The 12228-nt window shown below is 48.2% G+C and overlaps 1 protein-coding gene across 2 annotated transcripts in view; it reads right to left on the bottom strand.

Annotated features, from left to right (window-relative positions):
* SH3TC1 (SH3 domain and tetratricopeptide repeats 1) overlaps positions 1–12228 on the bottom strand; it is a 180241-nt gene that overhangs the window by 84130 nt on the left and 83883 nt on the right. For both annotated transcript variants that reach the window (XM_073574548.1, XM_073574549.1), the window contains one exon: positions 11787–11930. In XM_073574548.1, the coding sequence (XP_073430649.1) occupies positions 11787–11930 (144 nt within the window). The remainder of the gene's footprint in view (positions 1–11786; positions 11931–12228) is intronic.

The raw sequence follows: 12228 nt of genomic DNA, 5'->3' as shown, positions 1-12228 counted from the left end.
GCCTACAGTAAAGCATGACAGTGGCTATGTGATGCCTACAGTGAAATATGACTGGGGCTCGATGGTAACTACTGTGAAGCACTGCAGTAGCTCTATGATGCCTACAGTAAAGTGGGGCAGGGGCTCGATGAGGCCTACAGTGAATAATGGTGGTGACTTTGTAAATATTACAGTGACGCATGTGGATGACTAGGTGATGCCTACAGTGATGTGTGAGGTTGGCTAGATGATGCACTGAGTGTCATGATTCCTGCACTGGGTGAATGATTGCTATGCTCTTCAATGGAAACTCTCTTGCTGAGCTGTCTGTGTCTTGATTGACAGCTTGGTTGTCCAATACTGGGATGGGGTTGCTGGGCTGGTGGTGCCTTCATTGACAGCTTAGCTGTCCAATCTGTGTCTGCGGCGTGCGGGACTTCCTGCAGGTGATCAGTGTTCTGGAAATAGCATAGCTACTTAACAGAGCTGTATGCCCCTGATCCCTGCCAGATGTAGTTTGTGCTTCTCGGTGTTAGCCTTATTCTGTGGCTCTGAGTTCTGATCTTCTGCTGTCTGACCCTTTGGACCGTGTTCTAACTACCCGTTTGTCTTGTCCTTCAGCTTTTGATCCTCTATCTCATGTTATGGACCCTGTACTGTTACCTGACTTACTCCTTCATCTTTTCCCTTGGTTATCTACGTACTCTCTCTGTATTGATCCCGGAACGTCTAACTCTTCTGCCTCACGACCTGTCCTTGAGTAGTGACTAGCATCACACTGGAGCTGCTTTTCTCCCACTGGAACAGGAAACCAATGGCATATGGGAGACAAGATGGATTTAATGAAGTTGTAAGAAATTCTAGCAGAAAATGTCATGCTTTATGTGAGGACTTTGAAGACTTGGCATCATTGGACCTTCCAGTAATGGACTCAAGCAGAGATGAGTGGATTAGGCCAAATTTGAATTTGCCTGTTTGCGTTTGTTTTCCAGAGAAGCTATTTTTCCACAAAGTTATTCTCCACAAATGTAATTTTCCTTGTAAATGTAAGATATAAAAAATAAAAACATCCTGATACTCACATCATCATTCACATCTCTGTTATCTCCCCTCCTCACCATCACTCATCTGATCCTGATAGCATCTTCTGATCACTCACAAGCTAGGCTGAGACTTTTGGCTCTGATGAGGCCTGGGGGGAGTTCTGAAGAAGTGCGCAAAAAGTCTTGATGTTATGATATTACAACATGCGCAGCAATATTGCACGCACATGCGTACAACTGTCCTGAGCCTCAGAGCTGGAAGTTCCTACATCGATAGAGAAGCCTGGGGATTTCAACACTCACTTTAGCAATCAGCTGATTCAATGAGGACCGGGCGGGTGATGGTGAAGAGAGGAGGGGTAAGAGAGGTGAGCCGTAAGATGAGTATAAGTATTTATATTTTTAACCTTTTCATGGCTCTTTATCATTCAAAAAGACAGTAATTTTTCTGAATCTGCAGGGAAGTTTATTGAGAAAAAATGCATTTTTGTAAAATTCTAGTGGAATTCAGTTTCACGCAATTTTATTTTCTCATTTCTATTCTCAAGCATACCTCAAAGCCCACAAAGGTTTAGTTTTAGAAGAAGTCTCTGGAGTGGCCATCGCATCACCTGCCTTGAATCCCATAAACATTTTTTTTGTGGGATTTGAAGATGATGTGCTGGACTCTCGAAAAATGGCCGCCGGATGCGGTACATGTGTAGGGGGATGGGCTGTGTTGCGTGTTCCCGTCGTTCCGATACCTCCTGCATTGTACATATTCTTCTGTGTTTCCCCTGTATTGTAAAATGCTTATGCGACTGTCGGTATTGCTACACAAATATGTGTACTACTGCCTTAACACCTTGGTACTGCTACACAAGAAAGTGTATTACCAACATGTAAAATGTGATATATATATATATATATATATATATATATGTATATATATATATACATATATATATATATATATATATATATAAATAGTCCTCAAGATGAAAGCAGCACACCAAAAGAAATCCAGTCAAAGTGCTATTAGTCCATCTAGTTGCCCATACAGTGACATTTCGGTCCTGGGAGTTGTGGACCTCTCTCAAGTCCACAACTCCCAGGACCGAAACGTCACTCTATGGGCAACTAGCCTGATGGGCTAATAAATAGCACTTTGACTGGATTTCTTTTAGTGAGTTGCTTTCATCTTGAGGACTATTTTTGAGGTTTGGTATATGCCTGGAAAGCTTGCACCCGCATTGTTTGTTTAATTTTTGTGCTGCTTTTTCCTTTTTTCACACACACACACACACACACATATATATATATATATATATATATATATATATATATATATTTCTATGTTAGATAGGGAGAGTGCAGTGTTTAGGATAGCCACTAGATGGGGGGCATCCTAGCACAGACAAGTTACAGTTAGTGGATAGAGTTAGCTTATGGTTAATCACATAGGAGGAGCTGCTGTGGAATAAGATAGTGATGAGTGTAAGAAGTGGGGTAGAAGGGCAAGAACACCCGAAGTGTCTACAAGGGCTCTAAGCCCATGACTGCACATCAGCTACGAAACGTTGAAAAGTAGTAAGAGAAACTCAGGAAAGGCAGCCGGGTAAAGGGCAGCAAGAAAGACAGAAGGTGCTGCAGTTGAATAGCAGACTACAGCTGGAACAGCTGGACCAAGAGACATGCAGGGCGCAGGAGTTTACAATGTGGCAGTTCATCACAGAGGCTGAGGCAAGATCTGGGGCGAAACAAGTTGTCTATCCTACGTGGTGAGAATGTAAAAACGTGATACTGCGGTACCGCCTAAGGCACGACTACCATGAATGTACGTGAGATTGGGCAGGAAGTAGAAGTAGGGAAAGTACAGGAAGAATGCTGCATGTCTTGTAATGTGCCTGCCTTGACTGAAGGGAACAGTAAAGTTGAAAGTTCTGCATTGACCACCGTTTCTGCCTCCATTATTCAGCGACCGTATGCAAAACCGAGCTCATGGAAGCACTGTGGTATCCCTGATGGCGTCCCAGTTGAAGCACAAGGTATGCAGACAGGTGCAGAATACATTTCTGTGGGAAAAGGCCAGGACACCCAGCCAAAGGTGTCTTCGGCCAAAACTACACTCATGGCCCCTTCCTACACATGCTCAATTGAGATCTCAGGAGACAAGATCTCTGTGCTGTGATCTCAATCTGCGAATGCGCTGCCTGAGGTGACCATTTTCCCAGAGTTCAAAACCATGGAAAGTGCGGGGGCTTCGGGCCTTCACAACATTTCGGTGGAGCCACCACACTGCTGAACACCCCCTCTTACCTGCCTGGCACCCACAGCATCGCCCCACTCTGCCACCATCGCCAGAAGCTTCCTGCAGCAGCGACCCTGTGATCTCACTCCACTGCAGCCGGTAAGCTACATTCGGACTATAAGACTCACTCCCATTTTGCCCTCAAATTTGGCTGAAAAAATTGCGTCTTACAATCAGAAAAACATAGTTTTTACTTCATTGATTTATTGAAAATCATACAAAGGTTGTTTATTTTGCTAATAGACCTAGTTTTCAATGGGGATTGAATAATTGTAATTTTAACTGTGTTTTGGAAGCAAAAATATGTATACAAAGGCATACATAGTCTTTAAACAAGCGCTGATGAATCTGTTAAGTTGTACCATATTATGTTGAAAAATCTTCCTCTACGAACCCAACGTTAGTAATGGAGCTGAACAGTTGGCATCACAGTAGTCTATTGCTATAACATTAAACTTATCTCATCTTGATAAACTATCCCTATGATGCAGCTTTATGGTTACAGTATTCTCACCAAGGTCGGACACATTGCCCTTGTGGTAATATTGGTTTTTCTTTGGTTCATGACCATAAGGCAGGTGTCAGTTCGCGCGAGTTGGGACCGGAGTGTGCGGCTGTGTAGGTAACAGCAGGTTCACAGGATGCAGTGACAAGACACGAGACTGAGTGTTGATTTGGAAAAATAACGTTTATGAACTGGAGCCACTAGGGCTATACTGAGCAACCAAAAAGGGTAACACTAATTGTCCTCGCAGGGACTCAACAATAACAACACTTTTCTTTTACGAGAATGTGACTGACCCAGCAAGGCCAGCTATTATGGGGCCACGAAACGGCCAACTACGGGTCCTTATTTCCTAAAGTCAACTTATCCTTCCTGACGTCCCTCGGTGTCGCTGGTGTGGCTGCTTTGGTGTCGCTGATGTGGCTGCTTTGATGTCGCTGCTTTGATGTCGCTGATGTGGCTGCTTTGACGTCACAGCCGCTGGGCCCAGCTGTTGAGGAATTGTCGAAGTCTTCAGGTGTCCAGCACCCAGGAGAAGTTGGGGCACAACAGGCCCTAAGGGAGTCTTTCGTTGCGGTAACCCCCTGTAGCCACAGCAGGGTCCCGTTCGTGAGCGAGTCCACGGGGACTCCAGTTCCCCCAAGCAGGGTAGTGGGGTAATGGCAGCCCTGGGCGGTGATGCACAGGCCACAACTGCAGACTGTAGTGGGGCGGCAGCAGGCAGGCCACCACTGCGGGCAGGATTGAAGCGGCGGCGGCCGCGGGAGGCAGCGGTCAGGCTGCAACGGGCTGGAGCACAGCAGTACCGGCTGCGGACGACCGTGGGCAGGTCGTGTCCCCGACTTGGCGGGGGGTGACAGTCTCTGGTCGGTAAGTTCAGTACCTCCTCTCTGACGGGCACCGAGAATCTCCTCTCTGCTGCCGTTCTCCCCTCTGGTCACTGTCGGCCGCTCTAGCTCTCTCACAGTCCCACAGCATCTTGTTCAGTGTCTCACGTGCCACCAACTGTCTCCCCTGTGCACCCCCTGCTCCTTTTATACTCGCCCCTCCCCTTGCTGCCCAGTCACGCTCAGTCATCTGCTTTGCTCCTTTGTTCCCCGGGTACTGTTTCCCTAGGAACCCAGATGGCGGTTCCCTTGGTTCCGGTCCAGACAACCTATGGGGGTCCTCCTCCCTACACTCCTCCACCCTGTAAGATCACCAGTCCTCGGGCGAGGGCTTCAGTGTACTTGAGTTGATCTGCGGAGGTGCCAGTTTTTGTTGCTATATGAACTGGTCTTGTTTGTATCGTTCGGGGGGTTTGCCGAGCGTCTTAATTCGACTGGGGTGGAGTCTTCTGGGGTGGTGGACGGTGACGAGTTAACTAGTTCGGGCAGGTTAATTGTGTCAGTTGGTTCGTCATTGAGTAGAGAGCCCCTGGTTATTGGGGAAAAGTCTTCTTCGTCGTCCGGGTCCCAAAACACAGGCAACGGTTCAGAGACCGGAGGGGCAAGTTCAGCTTGTTCTGGGTCGATCGAGATACATGTACGTAACATATTACGGTGCACAATGCGAGTGGGCAGCGTTCCATCCTTCTCAGGTTGTATTTCGTACACAAGTCCCTCAGGATTTATACGGTGTAGGACCCGATAGGGACTCTCTTCCCAGCGTGGCTCTAATTTGTTCTGGGGGCGTTGATGTAGTACGAGTACTCGGTCTCCGCGTTGGAGGTTTAGAGATGTAGTTGTATTCTTTCCTGGATGTTCTAAGTCTTGGAGTTTGGTATGTACGAATCGATGAAGAGTTTGCAGCCGGTGTCGATGATTTCGGACCCATGAAGATTCTCCAATCCAGGGCTGGGGCTCCTCTGGGTCCAACTCTACCTCCGTGATCCCTTTGCCATTCTCGTCCAAACAACAGAGAGTAGGGGGTGTAGCCGGTAGCTCGATGTACTCGGTTGTTATAGACCCATACTAATTCAGGGACATATTCGGGCCAACGGGCCTTCTTGCCACTCTTCAGAGTACGCAACATTTGGATTAATGTCCGATTAAATCGTTTGCAGGCAACGTTTCCCTGCGGGTGATACGGCGTGGTCCGGGATTTGTCAATACCATAGAGACGGTGTAGTTCCTCCATAACTTTTCCCAAAAAGCATGCTCCTTGATCTGAATGTATCCGTTGAGGACAGCCGTAAACTTGTATGAAGTTTCTGCACATTGCAGAGGCGGCCGACTCCGCGGTCTGATCTCGAGTGAGGGTGACCACAGAGAACTTAGTGAAATGGTCCACCATGATGAGGCAGTGTTCGTACCCCTGGAATGCGGGACCAATGGTCAGGTAATCCACCGTCAGAAGCTCGAGGGGCGCTGAGATCACAATTGTTTGTACTGAGGTTCGCTGTGCGGGCGCTTTAGCTAATTCACATGGGCGACAGGTCCGGCAAGTCTCGTCCACAACAGCCTGTAAGCGTGGATGGTAAATTTTCTGTTGTAACCATTGCAAAGTCTTTTGAGCCCCGAAATGAGCCCCTTTTTCGTGGGCTTCTCGAGCCAGGTTGTGGAGTAGGCCTCCGGGCGTAACTACCTGCCAGATTGTCATATAGGTTGTTCATGGTGTCATTTTACGATACAATAGTCCCTTTCGGATTACCAGCCTCTCCCACTGTCGTAACATTAGCGACATGTCCTGAGTCAAAGTTCGTCTCTGGGGGTCAGTGGGCAATTTGCCAGTGGCGGCCCACATCCGGAGAAGTCTAATTTCTTCGTCTTCTTGCTGATGCTGGATCCACTCGTCCTGGGATTGCTCCAACATGCCTCTGGGTCCCCCCAGCCCGGAGCCATCTAGTTTAATGGCCGCCGGGGTGGGTATTTCCCACGCCGCGGACACTCTCGGGCGAAGTGGCCTGGTTCTCCGCACTCATAACACCGGGCCTGCGCAGACCGACCGCCCCGCGGGGAGCGGGACCCCCCAGGGGCCGGGTTTAAAACTAGGCCGTCCAGTCCCGGACTTGGTCCTTCTCTTCACTTCGGCTAACTCGCCCTTTATGTTCTTCAACTCTTGTTTCATCTCTTCCACCCATTGAGGCTTCTCGACTGCGTTCACGGAAGCCTCCACACTCCAGACCTTCCCCATGGGAACCGCCATCCCCTGCTCTTGCTGTTGAGCCCGTGCTTGACTTCCCACCTCTGAAAAGTCTATACGGGGATTCATTCTGATCTGCTCCCGTAATGCCTGCTTTATTAATGGGTCTCGCAGTCCAGTCACCAGTAGGTCGCTTAGGGTAATGTCAATAGGTCCTACCCCTACTCCGTCCTTTCTTTCAATAGCCGTATGCAATTCTTGGAGGACATTCATATACTGGGTGATAGTCTCCCCCTCTTCCTGCATTCGACTGAACAACCGGGTCCTTAATTTTCCCACATTAGTTGGGTCCCCATGGGTCTGATCTACTATCTGCAAAACGTTATCAAAGGTGTTGCGGTGTCCCGGGGGCCTCAACATCACTGACCTCCGAACCTCCCCGTCTAATGCCATGAGAGCTACTTCGGCTTCCAGGTCAGGAGTCATTGGGTGCATCCGAAAAAGCCCCTGCATCCGCTCTGTCCAGCTCCATAGCATAGTATTGGAGCCGGAAAACCTAGGCAGGTTGTTCAGCATAGCCCCCAGCGAAATGCTGGAACGGGGGTCCTCATTATCTGTAGAGTTCACAGCCCTGCCCTGGTCTGGGGCACCATTGTCCGCGCTCGGAGACTGCATCCTGCCGACTACGCCAAATGTAGGTAACAGCAGGTTCGCAGGATGCAGTGACGAGACACGAGACTGAGTGTTGATTTGGAAAAATAACGTTTATGAACTGGAGTCACTAGGGCTATACTGAGCAACCAAAAAGGGTAACACTAATTGTCCTCGCAGGGACTCAACAACAATAACGACACTTTTCTTTTACGAGATTGTGACTGACCCAGCAAGGCCAGCTATTATGGGGCCACGAAATGGCCAACTACGGGTCCTTATTTCCTAAAGTCAACTTATCCTTCCTGACGTCCCTCGGTGTCGCTGGTGTGGCTGCTTTGGTGTCGCTGATGTGGCTGCTTTGATGTCGCTGATGTGGCTGCTTTGACGTCACAGCTGCTGGGCCCAGCTGTTGAGGAATTGTCATAGTCTTCAGGTGTCCAGCATCCAGGAGAAGTTGGGGCACAACAGGCCCTAAGGGAGTTTTTCGTTGCGGTAACCCCCTATAGCCACAGCAGGGTCCCATTCGTGAGCGAGTCCACGGGGACTCCAGTTCCCCTAAGCAGGGTAGTGACGTAGTCTGGAAGAGTGGCGGTTGGTAGGCCACGCGCACGGACTGGGCCTGTGCAAAGAGTCTCTCCGTAGGCGAGGAGCAAGCCCCAACTGCCAACTGTAGCGGGGTAATGGCAGCCCTGGGCGGTGATGCACAGGCCACAACTGCAGACTGTAGTGGGGCGGCAGCAGGCAGGCCACCACTGCGGGCAGGATTGAAGCGGCGGCGGCCGCGGGAGGCAGCGGACAGGCCGCAACGAGCTGGAGCACAGCGGTACCGGCTGCGGACGACCGTGGGCAGGTCGTGTCCCCGACTTGGCGGGGGGTGACAGTCTCTGGTCGGTAAGTTCGGTACCTCCTCTCTGACGGGCACTGAGAATCTCCTCTCTGCTGCCGTTCTCCCCTCTGGTCACCGTCGGCCGCTCTAGCTCTCTCAAAGTCCCACAGCCTCTAGTTCAGTGTCTCGCGTGCCACCAACTGTCTCCACTGCGCTCCCCCTGCTCCTTTTATACTCGCCCCTCCCCTTGCTGCCCAGTCACGCTCAGTCATCTGCTTTCCTCCTTTGTTCCCCGGGTACTGTTTCCCTAGGAACCAAGATAGCGGTTCCCTTGGTTCCGGTCCAGACAACCTATAGGTTGTCAGCTGCATGTATTTCTATGCAGCTGAATGCTCCAGTCCTGAGTGCCGGCCTCAGTGCTGGGTATTGAGGCGAGAGACTCGAGCGAGCTTCTCGCATTGCAGTTGCAAGTGTGACCCCGGCATAACTCAGGGGCTAGACCGCATGCGTAGAACTTAAAAGTATAACGGCAAGACACAATCAAATGGGTCATCTATAAATGTATACAGTCTCAATTCTAGTCCATTGATCAAGTAGTATTGCCCCCGACTCTATAAGCTACAGTATATCAGACACAGGCAAAACTTATGAACAAATATTCCTTAAAGGGAACCTGTCACCCCCCAGGGTGACCCAGCCCCGCAGTGTGAATACATCATAACACACAGCGGGGCGGGATCTGGGGCCTCCACAACACGCAGGTGCAATAGCCTGATGTCGGTTCTCGGGCAGCGCGCACTGCGCCTGCCCGAGAACTCTTGTCACAGCGCAGGCGCTGGCCGCTGGCATTCAAAACAGGAGGATGCAGCGACGCACAGGGGCATCATGATGGACGGATGGTGGGCGGCGCCGAGACACCGGACAGGCATGATGGACGGATGGTAGGCGGCTGATACAGGGGGACACAACATACCTATGGGACACATTACAGGTGTGAGGAGCTAGTTATAAAAGTCGATATTTCAGCGTTGCTAGGGGTCAGAAAAAGAAGAGCCACCTTCACAGAATGCAGTCTTAGTGCTGCTGAGGGTGGATCTTTAAATGAAAAACGCCCTGGGGGGGGGTGACAGGTTCCCCTATAAAGGGGTTTTCCCACAAACAAAAGTAAATTTCACTCAAAAAATCTTGATATTACACAGTACACAGCATTATCTCAGGATAGGAGCATTTTATTTAAACACATCCAATTGTAGAAGTTATTATTATTCCAAGAGCTATTGGTTAAAATGAACTTTTGTTTGTAGGGGAAAACCCTTTAAGTAGGTGATTTTGCAATACAATATATAACCTTTTCAATCCACTTCACAATACTTAAAACAGTTGCATTGCAAAATAGGGTACAGAGAGGAGGGTTCAGTTTTACAGAACTCCTTCCCGTAGATTTATTTACCTATGTTTCGTTAAAGACTCATTAATTTCTAATTTTTACAGACTGAGCACATTTTCATGACTTACTAGTGAAGCTTTTGACAGTGCAATTTCAGCACAACCACTGGATTGCCAGAAACATACACGTATGAGATAAACGCCTCCAAACATAATCATGTTTGTTTAATATTTTTTCAAAGCCGGTTATCTTATACACCACTCATCTTGGGATATCAATATATTTCTTTGCCCAAATTATCGGATAGTTGATCTTGGGATATGTCGAGTCAAGAGATTATGGAAAGGAAGCACTCAATTGTTTTATAATGCAGCTTAAACAATGCTTCTCCAAAATCCTGGCACTGTGATAGGACAGATATTGGCTAGGTCATCTCTGTTAAACATTTAGCATCTCCTGTATATACTCCTTTCATACTCCTGTATATACTCATATACTCCTTTCCTTGGCATTTAATAGAGCTCTGCAAAGTATTTTTCTTTCCCTGCTGTCGGGACGAGAGCTCACCCTTCTCCTGCAGAGTACCAACACTGTGAAGCTCATCAAGAGTACCAATGCTATGAAAACTAGGGCGCTCTCACCAAGGTCGGGATTTTAGGCTGAACCGGGGAGTAGTAAAACAGCCCCCACTGAAGGACCCATATCATCCGCGCAAAGAAACATAGAAGGGAGGGCACCCTGGAAAACAACAGTGTCGCACTTAAGGTATTTCCTAAAGTAGGGAGGGGAAAATGCAGAATGAAATCTCCCGACCTGTTGTTTTCTGAGGGGTGGTACAAATATGTTCAGGTTAATGCAGGACACTTTCCTATCAAATTTAAATATTAATTGTGTTGTAAACAAACTAAGGTCGTTCAGAACAAGAGAGCTAAGATTTACAAGCCAGAGCTATGAATTCAAGCTCACTAATTGATTTGCCAGTAACTTATTCTCCAGTCTGTTATGCAAGCTCAGACTGACCAACAGAAAAGCAGGTAAATTCCCAGGTAGGCCTCTGTGAAGGAGTGCTAATTATTAGCAGAGAAAGCCATGATTTAATCATTCTTTATGCAAACTAAAAGGTTTAATATTATATGGAAGAATAATTAAATTTGAGGTCTAGAGTCAGGTAGTTATTGAATGTGCCTGTACTGTGGGACAATGTTACTAGTGGGCCCTTGCCACTGTAGTCCAACACTGATGCTAAGTAGTTACACTAAGAATATGTAGAAGAAAATTCTCAGCACTTTTAATCAAATTCTATTGTAAAAATGATTTACAAACAAAAATGCATGCCGTAATGCTGGTGGGTGTGGACTCACTGTGCCACAGGCTGGGATTACCCTGAAGGGGCGTAATAAAGTGTCTACTGGGTGTTCACAAGGGCCTCTGATGGTGAAGATAGGCTGGGCTGCTGCCAGACAACAGGTACCACACCAGGGCAGTCTGCGGGACTACAGCAGCTGACTGGAGGGTCAGAGGTGCGGGTAGGAGGTACAGGAGGGCAAGACAGAAGCGTAGTCAGACGGTCTGAGATAGGCGCAGGCAGCACGGGTTCACAATACAAAGCTGCATGGGACAGACAAACAGAGCTGATAAACAAGCTGGATCGATAACGGGAGCCAGAATACGGAGATATGCATAAACAGGTACAAGCAGGCTAGGTATCAATGTTCGGGCAAGGAATGGTGGGAGGAGCTCACCTTGTTTGCACAGCATAGGGAAGGGAACCTAATCTCTGCAGGACACAGTAGGATTAAATTCCTGCAGAGACCAGCCACACACCTCTAAAGCCAAATGGAAACAGCATGCAGATGCAGCAGTGCTGAGGAGTGCTGCCAGAGGCAAACCCAGCGAGAAGGCCAAACACGAGGAGAAGCAGAGCGGTGACCACGGTGAGTAGGGGGACGCTGAGGAGGCATGCAAGTTACCGCCGTGACACATGCAGTTCATTAAAAAATGTCCCCAAAGGTGTTTACATTCTGAAAAATCTTACCAACCTTCCTCCATTAAAAGGCTTTTGTAAATAAGACTTAGTGACCCTTCATTTAACAAGACTTGAATCCCCGCGTCTTCTTCCTCTGGAGAAGTCAGCCAAAAAGACTGGTCTAAAAATATGTTCTCCATGCAGTGATCCAGGAATCCTGTAAGGAATAATGTGCCACTTTACTATGATTGTAATATTATTTATAATGCTGTCTTATGTAGCACCGTCATATCCATAACACTTTACAGATATTGTCTTCACTGTGCCCATTGGGGCTCACAATCTAAACTCTTTATCAGTATGTCTGTGGAGTGTGGAGGAAACCAGAGAACCAGAGCAATCACAGGGAGAACATGCAAACTTCTTGCTGGGATTTGAACCCAGGATCCCAGTTCTGCAAAGCAACAGTGCTAACCACTGACCACTCTGCTGCCCAAGAATATTATACATTAGTG

Source organism: Dendrobates tinctorius, unplaced genomic scaffold (assembly GCF_039654945.1).
Source record: "Dendrobates tinctorius isolate UK_male_01 unplaced genomic scaffold, ASM3965494v1 ptg000039l, whole genome shotgun sequence".
Classification (NCBI taxonomy): Eukaryota; Metazoa; Chordata; class Amphibia; order Anura; family Dendrobatidae; genus Dendrobates; species Dendrobates tinctorius.
This window is presented reverse-complemented; position numbering and strand designations above follow the sequence as displayed.